The sequence below is a fragment of the Stegostoma tigrinum genome, chromosome 29 (assembly GCF_030684315.1).
Source record: "Stegostoma tigrinum isolate sSteTig4 chromosome 29, sSteTig4.hap1, whole genome shotgun sequence".
In the NCBI taxonomy this organism is placed as follows: domain Eukaryota; kingdom Metazoa; phylum Chordata; class Chondrichthyes; order Orectolobiformes; family Stegostomatidae; genus Stegostoma; species Stegostoma tigrinum.
In genome coordinates, this window is record NC_081382.1 from 31,817,434 (window position 1) to 31,841,928 (window position 24,495).

Here is a 24,495-nt window from a genome sequence, read left to right on the forward strand (position 1 = left end):
CCTACTGCATCCCTCAACCAGCCCAGTTCGTCCCCTCCCCCCACTGCACCACACAACCAGCCCAGCTCTTCCCCCCCTCCCACTGCATCCCAAAACCAGTCCAACCTGTCTCTGCCTCCCTAACCGGTTCTTCCTCTCACCCATCCCTTCCTCCCACCCCAAGCCGCACCCCCCGCTACCTACTAACCTCATCCCACCTCCTTGACCTGTCCGTCTTCCCTGGACTGACCTATCCCCTCCCTACCTCCCCACCTACACTCTCTCCACCTATCTTCTTTACTCTCCATCTTCGGTCCGCCTCCCCCTCTCTCCCTATTTATTCCAGTTCCCTCCCCTCATCCCCCTCTCTGATGAAGGGTCTAGGCCCGAAACGTCAGCTTTTGTGCTCCTGAGATGCTGCTTGGCCTGCTGTGTTCATCCAGCCTCACATTTTATTATCTTGGAATCTCCAGCATCTGCAGTTCCCATTATCTCTCACCTTACTCTATGCTTTCTTTTCTAGAAAACACAATGTGTTTCCATTCAGAGTATAACTATTACAATAAATTTTTAATCAAATTGTTTCCAGTTACAGTTCCATATAATGTTGAACTCATGATTGAAGAACAGATGATATTGAAAGCTGTAACAAAGTGTATAGCCTCGAGTGTAAATAGGACAAAATAAGTTGGTGAAATTTTCCTCAGGTTATATGTTCCCAGCATCTAATTTGTAATCTTAAAGATAGTTAGAACACAATTATGTTTCCCTTTGAAAGTTGCAACTGATGGATGTGAGGGGCAATTTGTGTTTGACATGAGTTAATCTGTAAATCCCCAAGAGTTTCCAGCTGATCTTAAAATGAGGTGGTGTTTTAGTTAACTTCATAAGTATATAATGATATAAATCATTTAAGATTTGTTTTAAATTTATTTGAGATAAAATTACAAGAAAATAGGTTAAAAGAAAAGTTAGTTAAACTACATAAACACACTCAGATGCTGAAGCAGCAGAGTTTCTGTGAAAATGCAACCTGGATGAACCAGTACTAATCCTGAGGCCTTCTGTGGAAATAGAATGTGAGAATGACCTCACCAGGAAAGCCAAAGCAATGGGGTTCAGTCAAGGGTGGGAATGAAGCACAGGTTTTGGAGAGGAGATAGGATGGCATCTGGGAAGATTGGGAGTGATGAGGCCGGAGGTAACAGGTACTTTGCCACTTCCGGAATGTGTAAAAAGCAGGGTATTTGTCTCAAACAGACCATTTTAGAATTCAAGTAAAGTAATATCTAAGTGACTTTACTGTGTGGAAATATCTGATGAATCCTCGTTGAGTTAGAGTGCTGCTGCCTCAGAATCTTTTCTGGGTGGACTCTCTCAATGTTTACTTTATGAACGATCATTGACCTTTTCCTCAAGGGTCCTGAGACTTCTCTCATAAAATACTCCACCACAACAACAGGTAATATTTTACTGCTGCATGCCTTTTACATTTGCCACAATCTACCTTGGCAACTGAGGTAACCAGATATGGTAAAATCTACAGATAAAATTAGTCCCAATATATGTAGGCGTGGTTTTAGTACACCAGTAAGAAAGCTCTCATCGATGTTCCCCCATCAAGCCGCTTTTTTTTCCCCTTTTGTGAATTTCATGTCCTGCCATCATTTAAAGTCAGGATTCATACAGCAAGGAAGAAAGTAATTTGGCCCATCAAGCCCATGCGAGCTCTCTGTTGAACATTCCTATCAGTTCCATTTCTCAGTCTATCCCCAAAGCTCTGCAAATTTGTTTCCATCAAGTATCCTTCAAATTTCCTTTAGGAGCTATTATTGCCATATCTTGTACTCCTTTTTGAAAAAGGGATGCCAATGGCAGAAGTATTTGCCTTCTGGTAGTTATCCATGAGAGTCTCTGGTAATGAAAGTAGGGGATAGTATTATCGGATTCTGAAGCACACAAGGTATGAATGAAGAACAACTTGGAGGCAGGATGGACAGATTGAAATAACTTAAAGTTTCAGATCCATGTTTACACCAAGAGAACGGAAAGTAACTTCCTGTCTCTAATGGAATAGATGTGTCGGCATTTCCGGTTAGATGGGATTAGGTTCACACTTTGGCTGGTGATCTGAAATTGGAACACAGTGATGGTCAACCTTTTGTACTTTTTCCATTCGCATGCATTTTTCTACAATACTTCCATAATTTTTTTCATGACCTCACAACAGCAATCTCTGCCCTCGATGTAATTTCTAATTAATTGGAGTAATCAACTATAAAAGGTAATTCACATTAAGAGGCTTGACATGATGTGCCTTTTTATATTGTGGGCTCTTTTTACAAATGTGAAATATAGTGATTGAGAGGCTTTTATTGAATTTGTTAAATGCTTGAAGTACGATAGCAGGGCAATTTTGGCTCAGAAAAAGAAATTACAGGATTTCATTGGTCTCTGTTAGAAGACTATGACCTTGATCACAGTGCATTTGAAGATGTTCCAACACTGATATTACCAAACAGCTGAGCACTCAAAAACTTCGGAACTTTTAAGGTTGACATAATTTTCTTTAATTTAACATTATTAAAAATGATTTCTGTGCATTTTATATATCTGGCAGATGTACAGAATGTTCAATGTTAGAATGATGTTAACACAATCTTATTCTATTATGTTGCAAAAATACAATTTAGCTGTTTGAGTTAGCCATGCTTCTCGCAACATTGTCAACATACAGAATTGTTATCTAGAATAGGTCACAAGCTCAGTGCCTGACAACTCACATGAATTTCTGTAAATGTAATAGAAATTACATTAACCAAACATCATTTTAAAAAGTGACCAATTAACTTCTTTGCTGGTTTTGGGAATTTGCAGTGTTGTGTAGTGCCCTGTTGACCAATTTAATGGCGACTGCAATTACGTAATTCCATTCCTTGATTCCTTTGAGATGTTTCCAGTGGCGTAATAATGCATTATATTTAAGATACTTTTTTTCACTTTTACAGAAGAAAATTGGTAATTTTATGAGCTCCTTGATTTATAACAAAGTGGTTTCAAATTATGCGGATGATGCATTGATCAAAAGTACACCCAAGAAACCTGACCTACCTCAGTCATATTTGGACATCAGTCTCGTCACGAGCCTTCCCACAACTGTTCTGCAAGGCATGTGTATATTTACATGTACTGTTCTTATGATTATCAAGGTTGTCAATGCATTAAATTAGAATGTATGGCATGCTGAACAGTTCAATTTGTGTACAGATCTCAGCTATGTTGAGAGCACTGATGATTCTAATGTTTTATCAATACTTTTGTAATTAAGATTTCTGTGCAGTAACTACACAATAGTTTTTATTTTTATTTACATAATTATGGTATATGTAAAGTGGTTGCAGATTTTACATTTTGTATGGTTTTGCAGTAATAAAACATGTCTTAACTACTAATGTTTCGATCATATTTCTGTAGACATTAACTCATCTGCTGTGGCAGTTGTTCAAATGGTCTGAAACCTTAAGCATGTTTGTAATGTTTGCAACGCTGCTGTGAAACACCTTTAAATGTTCCACTGTGTTTAAAGCACTGTAATAACTGCAAGTTGTCAGTTAAACAAATTTGTTCCCATTGCTTAGGTATTGTCAGAAGGGATGATGTCTAAATCTTCTGATCTTGTGGTCGGTGAGGATAATTGCTTAGGGAAGTAGATTGACAGCTGCATGTAAATCGATTGCTTCAGCCCTTGGGGAGATGTCTGGTTATCAAGATAAAATTACTCCATAGTCCCAGATGTATTTAAAACACAGAGTATGACATCAGAAATGTGACAGATGTGTTGGACATGAGACTTTCTAATTACTGTTTATTGAGAAACAAATTTTGTAATTACATTATACCATTGACTCCATGTTACATAGTATGAAAGGGCCATTCACAGTACGGATACAAATTTGACTGAATGACAGGAAAGAGTGAGTAGTAAAGTAATTGTTTGTCTGACTGGAGGAATGTTTATGGTGTAATTCCTCAAGGGATGTTATCTGCTTTTTTTAATCCATGTCGATCACCTGGGCTAAAGTTTACTAAAAATTGGCTAAGTGTCAATTTTGGGGAATTTCATGGAGGATTTTTCTCTATGAACTTGACAGAGTTATTTCACACAATTCTTTGTTGTTCATCTTAAAATATATATAGATTTGAGCCATTGGCACCACATTTAAAGCCCACTTGTGAACCAGGTCAGATGCTGCCAGGAAAGATGAACTCTTCACAGTATAAGCAGCGGGAGAGAAACGAGGTAGAAAAGCTCCTGAGGACATGGGGGTAGCATGGGTGACAATTGAATAGATTGTCTCAGTCACAAATGTATCACCTCTTCACAAAATCACCTGTCTGATCAATTGTCATAACAACAGAAGCCGCAAGAGAGAAGCTGCAAAGGTGTCCTGTCCTTAGTGCCATGTTAGAATCCTATCTAACGGAGTGCTACTGTTTCCCTAAAGTCTTGTCCTTGTCTAACTTAGGAGCATTGCATTTTGGAAAGCTATCAAATAGGATAATGTTAACTTTTATTGAACAACGGGAAATGTGAAGAAATAACAAACAGAAAAGCTTTGTTTGCTTCTGGGAATAAACCAAGGTTACTTGCCTTTCAAATAAAACCAGATTTAAGTCAATGATTAATTAGTGACCTGGTTGAGGTCCATATCTATTGGAAGTAACTGTGTGGCTTATTGATCCTGACGCTAGACCTCTCGTGCTGAAGGTGATGTTCCTCTGCTCAATGTACTCACCTTCTTTAATGGCAGACTGCTGCCATTCTCCAAACTCTTCAGCATCACATTGCCTCCAGTTGTGCAGGCTAGGATTATGCAGCACACTCCCTGAACTGCACTGGAAGGTGCCCCCAGAGCAATCTAAAATTGGAACCTCACCTTCAGCAGGCTGATTATCTGCTCCACCGTAGCCCTGCAAAAAGTATGGAAAATATTGTGTCTATGTGCAGCCTCAGCCAGGGCGTTTTAGGACATCTCCAAGCAGTTGCGCCAAACTCTTAAGTAGGAGTGTGAGCAGCCAGAGGTCGTGGTGCACAATGGTGCCAATGACATTGGTAGAAAGGGGGGATGAGGTCCTACAGAGTACAAAGTTAGGAAAGAGGCTGAAAAGCAGCACCTCACAGTTAATCGCTGAGTTACTGCCAGTGCCATGTGCTGTTGAGATGAGGAATAGAAAGAACATGAATATGTGGTTAAGGAGCTGATGCAGGAGGCAAGTTTTCAGGTTGATGGATCATTGGGACCACTTCTGGGGCATGGATGACCTGTACAACGGGGATGGGTTGCTCCTAAACTGGAGGAGAACCAGTATCCTTACAGGGAGGTTCAACAGTGCTACTCAGGAGGGTTCAAACTTGAGTGGCAGAGGGCTGGGAATCAGAGCAGCAAGTCAGCAAGTAGAGAGTTTGAGGGGAAGCTAGATATTAGGACTCGTAAATCAGAAAGAAAGGACTGGTAGAGATAGATAAGTGAACATGATGATATTAATGGACTTGAGTGTGTTTGTTTCAATGCAAGGAATATTGTAGGTAAGGGAGGTAATCTTAGAGCCTGGACCAGTACGATGGGCAATGACGTTGTGGCCATTACAGAGACTTGGTTGAGAGAGGGACAGGACTGGATGTTCAAAGTTCCAGGGTTTCATTGTTTTAGCCAAGACAGACAAGAAGCTAAAAAAGATAGAGGAGTTGCATTACTAATCAGGGAGAATGTTACATCTGCACTCAGAACATACTGGAGGGCTCATCCACTGAGGTAATATGGATAGAGCTCAAAAATAAGATGAGATGTAATCACTCTGATAGGATTATACTACAGCTAACCCCCCCACCCACCCAAACAGCCACTAGGGGAACAAATATGTAGGCAGATAGATACAATAAAAAGAGTCGTCATAATGGGTGACTTTAACTTCCCCAATATTGACTGGGACTCCCTTAGAACAAGAGGCTTAGATAGTGCAGAATTTGTTAGGTGCATCTAAAAGGGTTTCTTGAAACAGTATGTGGCTAGTCCAACTAGAGGTGGGGCAATACTGGACTTTGTACTGGATAGGGAATCTGGCCAGATAACTGGCCTTTAAGTGAGAGAGCATTTTGGAAACAGTGATCACAACTCCTTAAGTTTTAAAAAAGGTATAAAACTAGGATAACTCAAGACCTTGTGGGAAGGTGCCAAATTGGAGGAAGGCAAATTACTTAAGTATTAGGCAGGATCTAGGGAGTATTAATTGGGAGGACCTGTTATCCAGGAGAAGGATATAGAGGATAGTAAGATTTGTGTGGAGCATGCTAATATACTACGGCATTTTGAAATCAAGAAAAAAAAGGTTTTTAATCACTTGAAGAGCATTAAGGTGGATAAGTCCCAGGGCCCGATGGTATCTACTGCAGGTTATTGAGAGAGGTAAGAAAGGAGATTGCTGGAGCCTTGACCAAGATCTTTGTGTCCTTGCTAGTCACTGGCGAGGTGCAGGAGGACTGGTAAGCAACTAATGTTCCTCTGTTCAAGAAGGGAAATAGGGATAATCCAGGAAACTATTGACCGACGAGTCTCACATCAGTGATTGGGAAGCTAGTGAAGAAAATACTTAGAGATAAGATTTACATACATTTGGAAAAGCATAGCCTAATTAGGGACAGTTAGCATGGCTTTGTGCAGGGCAGCTCATGTCTTATTAATTTGATTGAATTTTTCAAGGAGGTGATCGATGAAGGTACAGCCGTGGATGTTGTTTTAATGGATTTTAGTAAGGCTTTTGACAGGCCCCTCATGGTAGGCTCATCCAGAAGATTAAGATGCATGGGGTCCGCAATGACTTGGCCTTGTGGATCCAGAATTGGCTTGCCCATAGAAGACAAAGGATGGTGGTGGGGTAGTGTTTTTCAGGCTGGAGGTCCATGACTAGTGGTCTTCTGCAGGGACCTCTGCTTTTTGTGATTTATTTGGGCAGGACGGTGCCTCAGTGGTTAGCACTGGTCCTCACAGCGCCAGGGATCTGGGTCCTGGTCCAACCTTGGGTGACTATCTGTGTGAGTTTCCACTGACTGCTCCGGTTTCCTCCCATAGTCCAAAAATGTGCAAGTTAGGTGGATTGCCCATAGTAAATTGCCCCATCGTGTTTATGGACGTGAGCTTAGGTGGATTAGCCATGGGAAATGCAGAGTTACAGGGATAGGGTAGGGGAATGAGTCTGGGTGGGATGGTGTTCAGAGCGTTGGTATGGATTTGTTGAGCTGAAAGACCTGTTTCTACATTGTGGAGATTCAGTGATCTAAATGACTTGTATGAAAACGTAGATGAGTGGGTTAGTAAGTTTGCAGACAATACAAAAATCAGTGAATAGTGTAGAAGGTTGTCAGAGGATACAGTGGGATACAGATTAGTTGCAGATATGGGTGAAGAAATGGCAGATTGAGTTTAATCCAGTTAACTGTGGGGTATAGCACTTTGAGAGATCAAATGTTAAGGAAAAGTATACAGCTAAGGCCACTCTGAATAGCCTTGATGTACAGAGGGATCTTGGGGTTCAAGTCCATAGCTTCCTGTAGGTAACCACGCAAGTAGATAGAGTGTTAAAGAAGGTTTGTGGTATGCTTATCTTTATCGGTCAGGGAATTGAGTGCAAGAGTTTGGATGTCATGTTGCAGCTATACAAGACTTTGGTTAGGCCACACTTAAAGTATTGTGTTCAGTTCTGGGTCTCACAATACAGTAAGGATGTGGAGGCTTTCCTCAGCGGAAGGGCCACCGGACCCGAAACGTTAACTCTGTTTTCTCCTTCACAGATGCTGCCAGAACTGCTGAGCTTTTCCAGCGATTTTTGTTTTATTTCCTGATTTACAGCATCTGCAGTTATTTCATTTTTTTTAACCAGGATATCGCCTGGATTAGAGGGTATGAGCTGCAAGGAGCGGCCAGAAAAACTCAGGTTGTTTTCTCTGGAGTGGCAGAGGCTGAGGGGAGACTTAATAGAAGTCTACAAGAAGTCTATGAGATGTATAGATAGGGTTAACGGTCGGAATTTTTTTCCCCAGAGTTGAAATGCCTCATAGTCGGGGGCATGCGTTAAAGATGAAAGGGGGAAGATTCAAAGGAGACACGAGGGGCAAGTTTTTACACAGAGACTGGTAGGTTCCTGGAAAGCACTGCCAGTGGCGTGGGTTGAGCCAGGTGTGATAAGGGCATTTAAGGGACTTTTAGATAAGCACATGAATATACAAGGAATGGAGGGATGTGGACCAAATGCAGGCAGAGGTGATTAGTTTCATTTGGCATCATGTTTGGCACAACATCATGGGCCGAAGAGCCCGTTCCTGTGCTGTACTGTTCTATGTTCTAACTGCTGTCTCACAGTGCCAAGGACGCAGGTTCAATTTTAGCCTCGGGAGACTGTCAGTGTGGTGTTTGCACATTCTCCCTGTGTCTGCGTGGGTTTTCTCTGGGTGCTCCGGTTTCCTCCCACAGTCCAATGATGTATAGGTTAGGTGAATTGGCCGTGCTAAATTGCCCGTAATGTTCAGGCGTGTGTGGGTTATAGGGGAATGGGTCTGGGTGGGATGCTTCAAGGGGCGGTGTGGACGTGTTGGGCCGAAGATCCTGTTTCCACACAGTAGGGAATCTAATCTAAACTAATCTAGAGTCATCACCCATGGAAGCAGAGAGTATGCCTTGTCTCCCAGCAGCCGTCCTTGCAATTAATCCACCCCTTGAAATGAAGCAGACGCCTGTGTGTTATCAATGAACTGGATAAGGAAATGCAGGGAACTTAAAAAAAACAATTAGAAGAGCAAAATGCTGGCATGACAAAGGACATGTGAACAGGATTCAGAGAATCCCAAGATATTTTATAAAATACATTTAAAGGGAAAAGTTTATCTAGTTAAAGAGTAAGGACCAAGGGGCCAACCTGAGTGTGAAGTTGCAAGATATTGGAAGGGTGTTGAATACTATTCTTCAGTCTGGAAAAGGAGACCGTAGGTACGGAATTCAGGAAAAGGGACGTGCACAATTTGACATAGGAAATGGGGGGGTATTGGAGGCTCTGTCAGGCTTAAAAACAGACAAATCCCCTGGCCCGGATGAATAGCCGTGGGAGGTGAAGTAGGAAATTTCAGAGGCTCTGACACAAATTTTAAATTCCTCCCTGGTCATAGGAAGTGCTAGAGGATAGGAGAACAATTAATGTGGTTCCACTTTTTGAAAAGGGTGGTAGAGATGAAGCAGGAAATTACAGACCAGTGAGTCTCACATCAGTGGTAGGGAAAGTAATTGGAGAAAATTTTGAAGGAGCGAATTAATACTCACTTGGATAGGCATCAGTTAATTAAGGACAGGCAGCATGGCTTTGTCAGAGGGAGGTCATGCCTAACAAATTTGTTAGAATTTTCTGAGAATGTGATCAAATGTCTGGACAAGGAAAGTTCAGTTGATGTGGTTTACATGGATTTCAGCAAAGCTTTTGACAAGATCCCACATGGGAGACTGATTGAGAAGGTGAAAGCACATGGAATTGAGGGGAACTTGGTGAGAAACTGGCTTAGTAATAGGACACAGAAGGGTAGTGGGAGAAAGCTGTTTGAGTGACTGGAGGCTGGGGTCCACTGGTACACCACAAGGATCAGTACTTGGGACCCTTATTATTTGTTAAATACATAAATGATATAGATGAATATATGGGGGAATCTTAAGCAAATTTGTAGATGACATCAAAATTGGTAAAGTAGTTAATAGCGGAGAAGATGGTTGTAGGTTACAGGAAGATATAGATGTGTTAGTCAGATGGACAGACAAGTGGCAGATAGTATTTAACCCTAATAAATGTGAGGTGATGTACTTTGGAAGAAGAAATAAGATGAGGGCATATTTAATGAATGGAGGGACACTGGGTAGCTTAGAAGAGCAGAGGGATCTTGGGGTAATTATTCACAGATCCCTGAAAGCAGCAGAGCATATGAATAGGATAATTAAGAAGGTATACGGGGCACTTGCTTTCAGCAGTTACAGCATAGAGTATAAGAGCAAGGAGGTAACGTTGGTGATGTAAGAGCTTTGGTCAGGCCGTAGCTAGAGAACCGTGTGCGTTTCTGGTGACCTCGCTTCAGAAAGGATGTAGTAGCACTGGAGGACATACAGAGAAGGTTCACCAGGATGTTGCCTGGGATGGAGAAATTGAGCGCAGGGAGAGACTAGATAGGCTTGGATTGTTTTCTTTAGAGCAGAGAACATTGAGTAGGGAGGTATCATTGTGGTGTATAAGATTATGAGGGGTCTGGACAGGGTGAATAGAGATCAGTTCCCCTTAGTTGAGGGGCCAATCACAAGAAGGCATAGTTTTAGGTAATGAGGCAGGAGATTCTGAAGAGTTTTGAAAAAAAACCTTCACTCAGCTGGCAATGGTGGGAATCTAAACTGCAATGCTTAGGAAGGTCATGGAGGCTGGAATCCTTACAACCTGAAAGAAATATTTGGATGACTACTTCAAATATCATAACATTCAGCGATAAGGAACAAGTGCAGGAAATTGGATTTGGCATACTTGAGTTGTAGATATGTCAGTGCAAACTCAATAGGCTGAAGGGCCTTTTCTGCACCCTGTAAATCTATGTGGGAAGAGGCAGCTAGGCACAGATTTTGAGACTGTGTACCAATGACCATGGATGACATACATTTACTGAATGGAGCCATTTTCCATGGATGAAGTCTTCTACATTGTGATGTGGTCCTCTCAATGTGATGTGTGTACAGTCTGTAGCAACCTGGGGAAACCCAGCTATTTTGGCAAAGCTCAGGCCACAGCATTGATCTCATTATACAAGACAAAAGGTATTGTGATCTGACACAAATTGCATTAGTAACAGCCTTAACATATAAATGGGTTGATGATTGGGAGATTTTACATAAGTCCCCAGTAGATCCTTGGAAGGAGCCAATTACATAAGGTAACAGTTGTGCTAAAGTTTTCATGGCCTCAAGTATACAACAGTTAGCCACCTCCTCAGTCACACATCATGCTTCAAGACATAACAAAGTACCAGTGTTCTGGGACATTCTCAGTTTGCGGTGGCCATGTGCCCAGCTGATTTTCAGGAAATGGTTTTGACGATGATAGACACTGAGCCTCCTGCATCTCCTTCCTCTGCAACCTGAAGGGACTTTCAGCTATCATTTCTCCATATAGAGACTGTTTGGCAGCTGCAACAGGTTTCTGATCATTCTAATCTTGTCAACACATCTGCTCCTCCTCAATTTCTTGGAGCCTTCATTGCACCATGGTTACTTTGTTGTGGCTGGATCTGAAGATCATGGTTCCAATGAACCTTAGTGGGGAATACCAGAAGCACCACAGGTCCATGGTAATGTGAACACTGCGTTTGCATCACCTACAAATGACAGATAGCATACTCCACCATACAGTAGGGCATGGAGGACTTTAACAAAGCACTTAAGCAGTCAATATCCAAATGTAGCAAGATCTAGACAATATGAGGGTTGGGTTGACGTGCGGCAAGTAATGGTTGTGCCACAGAAGTTTCAGCCAATGACCAGCAAGAGAAAATCTAGCCATCAGCACTTGAGGTTGAATTGTGTATCTTCACTGAATCTCTCACTATGAACTTCCTAGGGTTACCACGAACCAGAAACTCAACTGGACTTGCTATTTAAGTACTGTGGCTACAAGACCAAGTCAGAGACTAGGAATACTGCAGCAAGTAACTCACCTTCTGACTCCCAAAGTCTGTCCATCATCTACAAAGCACAAGTTAGGGGTGTGATGGAATAATCCCCAATTGCCTGGAATGGTGCAGCTTCAATAACACCCAAGAAGCTTGACATCCTCCAGGGCAAAGTACCACAGTTGATTGGCACCACATCCATGAAAATCCATTCCCTCCCCCACCCACGCTCAGTAACAGAGATATGTACTGTTGTGGGGACTCGCCATGTTACCTCTAACTTGGTTACTGATTAAGTAATCTCACAATCACGTAGTGAAAAAATGATTTAAACTTTATTGCATGTAGAAAACAAAATGAGACCCCTCAAGTATATAAGTTAAACCTCACAACCAAACCTGGCTTACTACTACCTGATTAATAGTGGAATCTGGTCAGGATTTTAACCAACAGTGGCCTGTCTCTACGAGTGTCCAGGGTTTGATCCTTTACAGAAGTTGTTCTCCAGAGCTCTGCTAAAGGGGGCATCTGGTGTTAGATTCTTATATAAGTTTTCTTCTTTCAGTCTCTAAAGATATATTGATGATTTCTTTAGAGTTTTTCATCCGAGTTCCTGCAAGTTGTCTTGTCAAAACTTATTTTTTTTATTACATTTGATATTGCCCGTCTGTTTGAAGACATGGCTTTCCTGTGATTAACTCCTTAAATTCTTCTGCAGGGCAGTCCTTGTCCTGCATCCAGTTTTATCACGCAGCTGTCAAAACCATTTTGTTTGTGTAATCTGGCTAAATGCTTGAATCTCTGTAACAGCTTGTCTTTGTTCCTTTACAGTTTATTCCAGATAGTTATTGGTGTGTGTGACGGCTTATCTTCTGGTGATTCATTCAGTCCATAAACAGTTATTACAGTTCTGAAATCTATAATATCACTACAATCTACTAGATTGTTTCTCCCACTATAGAATTCGATAAAATACTGTATCAAGCCATGGAAATGAAAATCTGACAAAACGCCCATTACGTGAAAAATTCATTTAAAATGCTGTCAACGGAAAACACACTAGTGCTAGGCACAGACTTGCTCAAAAGAATTCTGTACATTATTTGACAAGTGACAAGTGAACTTATATTATTTAGAATAGTCTAATACCAATGGCAAGATTCAGTGAAGGCTTGTGGAATGCTGCCATCTGGTGGAAATTTGGTTGAAATTTTTCATGTAACCTTAGGACATGGAGCAAAAATATTTTGACTTTTAATCAATTTAATTTCATAATTTCTGTAATGTAAAATCAAATTAAAACCTGATCAAAATCAGTATCCTGAACCCTACTTAAAATAGGTGTCATTTGTGCATTTCCTGCTTTTGCCTACAGAGTGGAGATTGAATATTCTGTGATTTAGCCTTTAGAAATTTTAGTGCCCTCAACTAACAGCTGGTATCATAAAATTAATATATTCATTTTGTATATCTGTTTTCTTAAACAAATTTTTTGCTATCAAAATGTGTTTTTTTTTAATTTCCCTTGTGATGGGCTTGAACAGTGTTGGAGAGGAAGTCCTATTGCCAAATATGGGTTAGATCTGCTCGAACTGAAGAAGGGAGAGCCTAGAACTAATTATAAATTCACAAATAGAATTCCATTCCCAAGTCTACTTTTTCCCTTCAAAATGCAAGTACTTGGATTATCTTGTAAAGACCATGAAAAATCTGTATTTTTAGTTTTACACTTAATTCAACACCCAGTCTCATGGATTCGTAATGAATGCAAACTTCACTGCCCAGAATGATGGAGGAATGCAGCAGGTCATGCAGCATCGGAGGAGTAGGAGATTTGATGTTTTGAGCCTAGATCCTTCATCAGAACTAAGGAGGGGGAAGGGAGCTGGGAAATAAAGAAAGGGAAGAGGAGTGGGGGTTGGTGGAAGATAGGTGGGATGGCAAAAGGTGGATACAGGTAGGGGTAGTGGGAAGGGAGGGCAGATAGGTGGGACAGGGACAGGTAGTGTCATGTCAAGGAGGCAGAGGTGAGAGGGAGGTCGGACATGGGATGAGGCTGGGGGCGGAGGTATTTTAAAACTGATGAATTCTACATTCAGGCCATCAGGCTGTAGGCTCTCAAGGCGGAATATGAGGTGCTGTTCCTCCAGTTTGTGTGTGGCATCATTGTGACACTGGAGGAGGCCCAGGATGGACATGTCACCCAGGGAGTGGGAGGGGGAGTTAAAATGGTTAGCGACCAGAAGGTGTGGTCGATTATAGTGCACAGAACACAGGTGCTCCGCAATTCTGTAACCGAGTTTATGTTATAGAGGAGGCCACATCGGAAGCAATGGATATAGTAAACCAGGTTGGAGGATGTATGGGTGAATCCCTGTTGAATTTGATGTTTGTTTTGGGCCTTGAATGGAGGTAAAGGGGGGAGGTGTAGGGACAGGTGTAGCACCTCTTGCTGTAGCAGGGTAAGGTGCCCCGTGTGGTGGAGTCAGTGGGGAGTGTGAAGCGGACAAGGGAGTTGCAGAGTGAGCAGTCCCTATGGAAGGCAGATAGGGGTGGAGAGGGAAATGTCTCTTTGGTTGTTGTTTTGGATTGTAGGTGGCAGAATTGGCGGAAGGTGATATGCTGGATGTGGAGGTTGATGGGGTGGTATGTGAGGACCAGGGGACTCTATATTTTTATTGGGGGGAGGGAGTTTGAGGGCAGAAATGCTGGAAATGTAAGAGATGCGGCTGAGGGCATTTCGCCCCTTGCCCCCTCCATTGATTGAAAATGCCCTCAGACGCATCTCTCGCATTTCCTGCACTTCTGCCCTCAAACTCTCTCCCTCCAACAAAAATAAAGACAACCAAAGAGACATTTCCCTCCCCACTCCTATCTGCCTTTCGTAGGGACCACTGTCTCCGTGACTCTCTCGTCCGCTCCACACTCCCCACTAACCTCACCAGACCTGGCACCTTTCCTTGTAACCACAAGAAGTGCTGATCACCTGGATCCACACTGTATCAATTCTCTCTCCAGGATCTGCAGTTCTCGTTATCTACATAAATATAGAACATTACAGCACAGTACAGGCCCTTCGGCCCTCGATGTTGTGCCGACCTGTCATACCGATCTCAAGCCCATCTAACCTACACTATTCCTTGTACGTCCATATGCTTATCCAATGACTACTTAAATGTACCTAAAGTTGGCGAGTCTACTACCGTTGCAGGCAAAGTGTTCCATTCCCTTACTACTCTCTGCTCTTTGCTCAGAATGACTCCTTTTGGCTGTTTTCCTGTTCGCTCACCGTTCATTCCATTCTTCTAGATATAACATAATACTGGAGTATTTCTAGAGGGAGAGAATTGAAAAACAGATAAATTGTGTTACATAAAACTTGATTGGATCTTTGGTTAGATCGTAATATGACACACGATTCTTCTCTTCACATTATGAAAAGTATATTGAAACACTGGTGAAGGTTCATTACAAGGACAAAACCAGAAATAAAAAAATTATAATGATAAGAAGATAGAACAGATTGGAGTTATACCTCTCGAAAAGTGTCTGTGCAGTGAGAGAGGAGTGAAGGTTATAAATTGGTATGATGGGTAAATTAAATAATTGTCATAATAAATAAATGTAGGGAAAGAAAGCCATCCTAACCTGGTCTGGCCTACACATGACTCCAGATCTACAGTAAGGTAGTTCACTCTCAGTTGCCCTCTGAAGTGGTCTGGTTAGCCATTCAGTTCAAAGTTTGGGCAATAAATGCTGGTCTTACACAGAGATGCCTATTTCTCATGAAAAAGTATTAAAGTGGAGTTTTAGACTCTTGGTGTTCATTTATGAAATGTGGATAGTCCTGAGTTTTTTTTGTCCATCTCTAATGCCCTCAAGATAGTGTGAGCAGCAGTCCCCACCATAGGGCTGCTAGGGAGGTAATCAATTATTTTGACTCTAAAATAACACTGATATGGTGACTCTGCTCACCTGGCATTAGTGCCAGAGATCAAAACACAGATTCATCTTTAAACAAGATCGAATTGTATCAGCTGCTTTAAAGCTATAAACCTCATGTTTGCATGATATTGCCGTCTAAAAATACAAATATTTCCGTGCCTATTCCTGGCACACTAACTGTAAATGTGGGGGACAAGCAATAAATACATTCAAATCTGCTTTAATTGACCATTACCCTCAAAATGATTTTACATTTCTGATAATAAGTATCAGGGAGACAAGAAGATTAGGTACAATAAATGTTTGTGCAGAGCTGGGTCACTAAATCTCACAACAGTGCTGAGGAAAACTATCATTATAACACAGAGACAGACAGCTGAAGCTGCCTTTCTAACTCCATAACAGCAACACAGTAAAATCAATCCTTCAAAGACTCCCAAATAGTTACTCCATTGCTCCTGACCAGACTTTTGAATAACTAATCCCAGGCTTTGCAAATAATTTCTAGAAACTATCTTTTGTATTTTAAACAAAAGGCTTAACAATTCATTAGATCAAAATAATTTCAGCAGAGAGAAAATTAAACAACATTGAGCAGATTAATATCTATGCTTTAAACCTGAAACATTTGTTTCCAGACCCCATTCGCACAAAAGAAAGACAAACTCACACACTTAAGGGATAAATAAAGGAAAATGACAAAATTGGACAGATTATGTAAATGTCTTTTGCAATGCATTGTTCCTCAGGCATTAATGTGGACTCCCAATTACTTTTTCTGAAAGTTGATTAGAGTCACCTTCTCAGTTCGTCGAGGCTAAGGGAGCATTACTTTTAACTCAGCTTTCCTCTTTTTGGGCTTCTGGAAGATGGTGTATCAGATTAGGTAGGGAGCGTTCAAATCTTCATGCTGTCTCAGCAAGCTACCAGAACTATCTCATAGAAAACAACGCTCAAAAAAAATTTAGTCCTTGTTCCACCTTGATAGACGGATCAACTCTTCCCAGGATCTCAATTTCTTTTCAACAACAGCCATCTGCTTAAACCTAGAGTCTATTCCACATTGGCCAGAATTAATTCCCCAATATTGACCTCATTAATAGCCAGCTTGTGATATCTGTTTAAACACAATGCTCTTCCCAGGGATCGCTGTGTCTGTTAGAACCTTTTTAAGCAAGCTCATTTGTTCTGTTCTTTTATTTTTAACACAAGCTGTCCTAAAGTCCACCCATCATTTCAAGCTCATAATTCAAAATTGATCAAAAAAATAAAACATTTACAAATCAGCAAGAGTTCTAACACAAAGGATACCACGGCTCAAAATAAAAATGAATTATTACGTGTAAATCATAGGTTAACAAATGATACCCAACATGGAGATTAAAGTTGTGTCAGACAAGCCCAAATGAATATGTTAATGAGATAAGGAAGAGGTTACTAAAAGCAAGGCACTAGTGTAGTGGTAATGTCACTGGACCAGTGTAAGTCAGAGACTCGGGCTCATGTTCCGGAACTGTGAGTTTGAATCCCACCAGGATAGATGGTGAAATTTGATTAATAAATCTGCTATTAAAAAGCTAGCTGTAATGGAGACCATGAAATTATTGTCAATTGTCATAAAAACCCATCTGGTTTACTGATAGCTTTCCTTTCGGGAAGGAGAATCAGTGCCTTTGCCTGGTCTGACCTCCACTGCAGATGACTGCCCTTGACATCGAAGTGGCATTTAATCGGGAATGCATTGAGGACCCCTAGCAAAACCATAGTCCATGGAAATTGGGGGTGAAACTCTCTGCTGGCTGGATTCACACATAATATAAAGGAAGATGGTTGTGGTTGTGGGAGGTCAATCATCTCAGGACGTCTGTCCAGAATTCCTCACAGACTATCCTATGCCCATCCATCTTCAGATGCTTTATCAATGACCTTCCCTCCATCATAAGGTCAGAAGTGGGGATGTTCACTAATGATTGCACAATTCACTCGTCATTCGTGACTCCTTACATACTGAAGCAGTCCGTGTTTAAATGCTTCAGAGATAGTAGGAACTGCAGATGCTGGAGAATCTGAGATAACAAGGTGCAGAGCTGGAGGAACACAGCAGGCCAGGCAGCGTCAGAGAAGCAGAAAAGCTGTTTTCGGCCTAGACCCTAGGCCCAAAACGTTAGCTTTCCTGCTCCTCTGATGCTGCTTGGCTTGCTGTGTTCATCCAGCTCTACACCTTGTTATCTATTGTTTAATGCAACAAGATCTGTACAAAATCCAGCCTTAGGCTGACAAAGCCACGCAAGTGCCAGGCAATGACCATCTTCAATGAGAGAATCTAACCATTGTCCCTTGTCTTTTAATGACATTGCCATCACCAAATTCCCCACCATAAACATCCTGGGGGTTACCAATAATCAGAAGCTAAACTGAATCAGACATATAAATAGAATGGCTGCAAAAGCAGGATGGAGCCTGGGAATTCTGCAGCAAATAATTCTCCTCCTGACTCTCCAGCTCCACCAGCTACAATTCAGGAGTAGATGGGATACTCAAAACTTGCCTGGATGAGTGTAGCTGCAACCCAGACCATTATATAACATTAAGAATTATGGTAGTGGACTACGAATGGGCAAACATAGACTAGGCAAATAAGAAAAGACATGACATATATCATTCAAAGCAGAATATTGTGAGTTTAATATGAAAGATAAGGAGGTAACGTTTTTTAATGTGATGCAAGGTCAAAAATCTTCAAAGTTCACAGGATAAGTTCAACAATCTTATAGAATACTTGGTTTCCATGGAATCACAGAATTATTACAGTGTGGAAGGAGGCCATTCAGCTCATCCTATCTGCACTGGCTCTTCAAACAAGCATCCTTACCTCCTGCCAATCTCCTGCTTTTACCCCAAATCTATGCACACTATCTCTATCCAAATAATCATCCAATACTCTCTAGAATGCCTGAATTGAAGCTGCCTCTTGTACAGTTCTGGCAGTGCATTCCATAGCCTAACTATTTGCTGTGTTGGTAAGTTCTTTCCTAACTTGTATATGTTTATTTTGCACTCATTTTAAATCTAAGCCCCCTCATTCATTTACAAGCAGGAACAATTTTTCCCTATCTATCCTACCCAGCCCTCTCACGATTTTGAAAACTTCTATCAGATCTGATCTCAGCCTTCTTCTCTCCAAGGAGAAAAGTCCCAAATTCTTCAATCTATACCCCCAACTGAAATTTCTCATGAGTGGAACCATTCTTGTAAATGAGTGGCATGGTGGCTCAGTGGTTAGCACTGCTGCCTCACAGTGCCAGGGACCTGGACTCGATTCCAGCCTCGGGCTGTGTGGAGTTTGCACATTCTCCCCGTGCTGCGTGGGTTTCCTCCAGGTGCTCCAGTTTCCTCCCACAGTCCAAAAATGTGCAGGTTAGGTGGACTGGTCATGCAAAATTGCCCATTGTAGGCAGGGTGGGTGGAGTATTCATGGGAAATGCAGGATTAAAGGGATGGGTAGGGGGTTGGATCCGAGTGGGATGCTCTTCAAAGGGTCAGTGTGGGCCTGATGGGCCAAATCTCCTGCTTTCATCTGTAAGGATTATCTGGCTCTATGAAATTGCTTTCCTAGAATGTGGTGCCCACAACTGTACACAATAAACATTCTGTTTTACAAACACAAGCATACAATGCAGTTACAAAGGAGCCTTTATGGATCATTAGCTAGACCTGAGCTGACGCATTTTACACAATTCTAGCCCTTAAGAAGAATGTGGAGTTAACTGAAACAACGCAAAGGAGGTTTACCAAACTTACACCAGGAACAAAAGATTTTAGTTAAGAGAACAGAGAAGACAAACTTGATTGTTTTCCTTCGAGTAGATATGGGCAAATTTAATAGAGTTGTTAAATAATGACAAGCGCTGTTATTGAGTAAAAGTGTAGTCTGTTTTCAATGACACAAGGGAAAATGACAGCTCATTTGACAATGCTGTGACTCGGGAAAAGACTTTCAAATATAGAGATATGATCCAAGACAAGATAACCAAATTATGTCCTGAACTACTTAGGGAACGATAAATTTTAAAGTGGACAATAGACAATAGACAATAGGTGCAGGAGTAGGCCATTCGGCCTTTCGAGCCAGCACCACCATTCATTATGATCGTGGCTGATCATCCACAATCAGTATCCTGTTCCTGCCTTATCCCCATAACCCTTGATTCCCTTATCTTTAAGAGCTCTATCCATCTCTTTCTTGAAACTATCCAGAGACTTGGCCGCCACTGCCTTCTGGGGCAATGCATTCCATATATCCACCATTCTCTGGGTGAAGAAGTTTCTCCTCAACTCTGTTCTAAATGGCCTACCCCTTATTTTTAAACTGTGTCCTCTGGTTCTGGACTCACCCATCAGCGGAAACATGCTTCCTGCCTCCAGAGTGTCCAATCCCTTAATAATCTTATATGTCTCAATCAGATCCCCTCTCATCCTCCTAAACTCAAGTGTATACAAGCCCAGTCCCTCCAATCTTTCAACATATGATAGTCCCGCCATTCCAGGAATTGACCTCGTGAACCTACGCTACACTCCCTCAATAGCCAGAATGTCCTTCCTCAAATTTGGAGACCAAAACTGCACACAATACTCCAGGTGCGGTCTCACCAGGGCCCTGTACAGCTGCAGAAGGACCTCTTTGCTCCTATACTCAATTCCTCTTGTGATGAAGGCCAGCATGCCATTAGCTTTCTTCACTGCCAGCTGTACCTGCATGCTTGCTTTCATTGACTGATGTACAAGAACACCTAGATCTCGTTGTACTTCACCTTTACCTAACTTGACTCCATTTAGATAGTAATCTGCCTTCCTGTTCTTGCCACCAAAGTGGATAACCACACATTTATCCACATTAAACTGCATCTGCCATGCATCCATCCACTCACCTAGCCTGTCCAAGTCACTCTGTATTCTCATAACATCCTCCTCACATTTCTCACTGCCACGCAGCTTTGTGTCATCACCAAATTTGCTAATATTACTTTTAATGCCTTCATCTATATCATTAATGTATATCGTAAATAGCTGCGGTCCCAGCACCAAACCTTGTGGAACGCCTCTGATCACTGCCTACCATTCTGAAAGGGACCCGTTTATCACTATTCTTTGCTTCCTGTCAGTCAGCCAATTTTCAATCCAAGTCAGTATTTTGCCCCCAATACCATGTGCTCTAATTTTGCTCACTAATCTCCTATGTGGAACTTTATCAAAGGCTTTCTGAAAGTCCAGGTACACTACATCCACTGACTCTCCCTTGTCCATCTTCATAGTTACATCCTCAAAAAACTCCAGAAGATTAGTCAAGCACGATTTCCCCTTTGTAAATCCATGCTGACTCTGACCTATCCTGTTACTGCTATCCAAATGATTCGTAATTTCATCTTTTATAATTGACTCCAGCATCTTTCCCACCACTGACGTCAGGCTAACCGGCCTATAATTCCCTGTTTTCTCTCTCCCTCCTTTCTTGAAAAGTGGGACAACATTAGCCACCCTCCAATCCGCAGGAACTGATCCTAAATCTATAGAACATTGGAAAATAATTACCAATGCGTCCACGATTTGTAGAGCCACCTCCTTAAGTACCCTGGGATGCAGACCATCAGGTCCTGGGGACTTATCAGCCTTCAGAACTAACAGTCCATCCAACACCATTTCCTGCCTAATATAAATTCAACAAAAAGCTGAGAACCAGGGAACTTTTGAAGAGAATAAAACCACGAGATTCCACACTATCAAACAAATAACATGAGTGTTTCACAAGTTCAAACAGTTTACAATCTACAATAAATGAACGGCATTTTTTCTAATAGGATTAAATGTGGCAATCATGATGTAAACTTTTATTCCCACTGTCCCTGGTCTGTCTGCTTTACTCCAGATAACAACAACACAAGGCAATTCTAACAATGGAATATATCCAAAGTTCTTTATTAAAGCAGAGTATGACATATACTGCAAGGGTCTTGCCCATACAATGCTTTTAGTCACAAGTGAGCGCTTTCACACAGACTGTCCAAAGACCAGACCAGAACAGGTGATCAGCTTGCTCCGTCTCAACTTCTAACCACTGATCAAACAGCTGTCTGTTCCCCGAGCTAGATATTTTACTGTGATGTAAGAGCTTGTTGATACTCCTTCCGTACAAAGAAGCTACATATTCAGACTCTTGATGCAATCCCACCTCTGGCAAATGATCAAGATAATAAAATGTGAGGCTGGATGAACACAGCCACGAAGGTGTCAAGTTTTCCCCTGATTTTGGTTTGATCAGTTAATTCATTATGACTTGTTTGTGTCTCCTTGGAAAGGCCTCGTTCTTGCCTTCAATGAACTTTGACTTGGAACTTTAGCTTGAATTTGTTGTTCACCACTATTATGTCAGCCAAGCAGCTATATGATATTTACACAGCACACTTCCATGACCATCACAAATTCAGATGTTAAATGGTCCACGTTATCACCTCTGATTCACTGCATCGCTTTTAAACAAAACTTCAGCTTTTCTAGAATCACTGTGGCAGTTCAGTTCAGTGCTACTGAGTTACAATGCTTGATGTAAATAAACACACACATTCCTTCAGCAAAACACACAAACATTTTAAACTTTAACTTTCTAATCATTAGATCATCTTCAGACTTCATATGTTTTCTCATTTCATTCAATTTTATTCAACTTCATTTTGACTAACCCAGCAAATTTGAAGTTAATATCTACAATGGGTAATAGACTGTGATAACATCCACAGTACAATCGAGCCAGTTGCCAAGGATTTCTCAGCTCCCAGATTTTAATGACTCAGTGGGTCATCAACTCTTATTAAACAATGTAAGGAATTAGAATTGTGTGGAGCTGGATGAACACAGCAGGCCAGGCAGCATCTTAGGAGCACAAGAGCTGGCGTTTCGGGCCGAGACCCTTCACCAGAGAAAGTTTTTAGGCCCGACAGTGCCTGACATTTGTGTCAATTTCTTCTGTACTTTTGCCAATGTATTCACATCTTTCTTCTAATGTGACGCCCACAACGATACTCAATAATCCAGCTAAGTGTGTCTTACACAAATTCAACATCATCTTCTTACTCTTTGACTCTGCGTTCCTTTTAATAACGCCAAGAACACTGTAGGTTTCAAGAATCTGTCTTGCCATCTTCAATGATCTGTACACCTATACACTCAAGTCTGTCTACTCCAGCACCTCCTTTAGAACTGTACCCCCACTTTAGTGTCGTATTTCAATGTTTTTCTGACCAAAGTGCATCTCCTCACACTTATTTGCATTGAACATCATCTGTCAGCTATCCGCCCTCTCCATCAATTTGTCGATGACTTTTGGTATTCCATATTGACCTCCTCAGTCTACAATTTCATAGTATCCCTACACTGTGGAAGCAGGCCATTCAGCCCAACAAGTCCATCCTGATTTTCCAAAGAGCATCCCACCCAGACCCACCTCCCTACCCCATCCCTATAACTCTGTATTTCCAATGGGTAATCCCTCTAGCTTACACATCTCTGGATGCAATGGGCAATTTAGCAACACCAATCCACCTAACCTGGGCACTTTTGAACTGTGGGAGGAAACCCAAGCAGACACAGAGAGAATGTGCAAACTCCACACAGACTGTCATCCAAGACTAGAATTGAACCTGGGTCCCTGGCACTGTGAGACAGCAGCGCTGACCACTGAGCCACCATGCTTCCTCAATTTTCCCAAGTTTTGTGTCATTTGTAATCTTTGAAATTGTCCTCTACAGACTCAGATCCAGATCATTAATATATTTCAGGAAAATGTACTTTCAGCTGTTTCCCTGTGCTATCCACTGCAACATGCACCACAAGATTACAAGAAGCAATTAGCACAGTGCATTATTGAGAGTAGGTAAGTGCTTCCAGCTGTCATATGTAACTTTACTGCTTCAGCAACGAGGTTCAGTAAAATTAGAAGGTGTGGCTCTCTGTTCTGCAGGTAGGCAGACAGCTGCAGTTAGCTTCAGATGGATTGGGCATTATTATGTTTGAAACAGGAGGAGGGCAAAGATTCAAATGTTATACCAGCTTTTCCAGGACTGCAGACATGTCCACAGCTCATTAGAAATAGGGATCCATGCATCACCACTCAAACAATTTAATTTAAAAATTATAAATTAAATATGTTTACAATTCAGTTGAGTAATTGTAACATTCCTCTTATTCTGACTTAAAGCAGCTACCAGCTCCTATGATTCCCGTACACGCACTAAATATTGTTGTAGGTATTGTGAAACCTATGGATGTCCAAGTAACAGTGAGGTTAACAGTGGTCAGCCTTGTTCAAGCATTAATGAAACAGCAACTTCAGGCAATAAAGTGCAGTTAGATGTCAATATTTACCATCTGAGTTGTTCTGTTTTAGCAGCAGCTCATCAAGTACAATACTTGACTGTTGATGATATCACTTAAATGAGTCAAATGGAATGAAGATGCTGTATTAGCGCAGTAGATGCCAATTAAAATTGCCAAACTTAAATGTCATCATTACAAATATGAGGATACTTGTAATGACATTATAAGTGTCAAATATTAAGAAATAAACTCTTCTGTTCTGAAAACGATTAAAAGTGTGTAATCATACTAATTTTAATAAAAGACTTTGAAAATGTCATTTTCATTAAAGACTCTTGTTTTTCCATTCATTTTTCTTTCAATCAAAGTTTTCTTTGCTTCTCTGTTTGTATTTCTGTTTGCAATGTGACATTGAAGTTAGCCCCTGTAATCTACACATACCACTCCATCCACTCAATGTATTTCACTTC

General features: G+C 41.4%; 1 protein-coding gene across 3 annotated transcripts in view; it reads left to right on the forward strand.

The window, feature by feature from the left end:
* The window catches only part of cntrl (centriolin), a 112,796-nt gene extending 109,385 nt beyond the window's left edge, over positions 1 to 3,411 (forward strand). For 2 of the 3 annotated variants that reach the window (XM_048558651.2, XM_048558652.2), the window contains exon 44: positions 2,988 to 3,410. In XM_048558651.2, coding sequence (XP_048414608.1) covers positions 2,988 to 3,001 — 14 coding nt within the window. In that variant the 3' untranslated portion in view covers positions 3,002 to 3,410. Of the gene's footprint in view, positions 1 to 2,987 lie in introns of all 3 variants that reach the window. The other variant, XM_048558653.2, reaches the window with a different exon arrangement.
* The last annotated feature ends 21,084 nt before the right edge of the window (positions 3,412 to 24,495 follow it).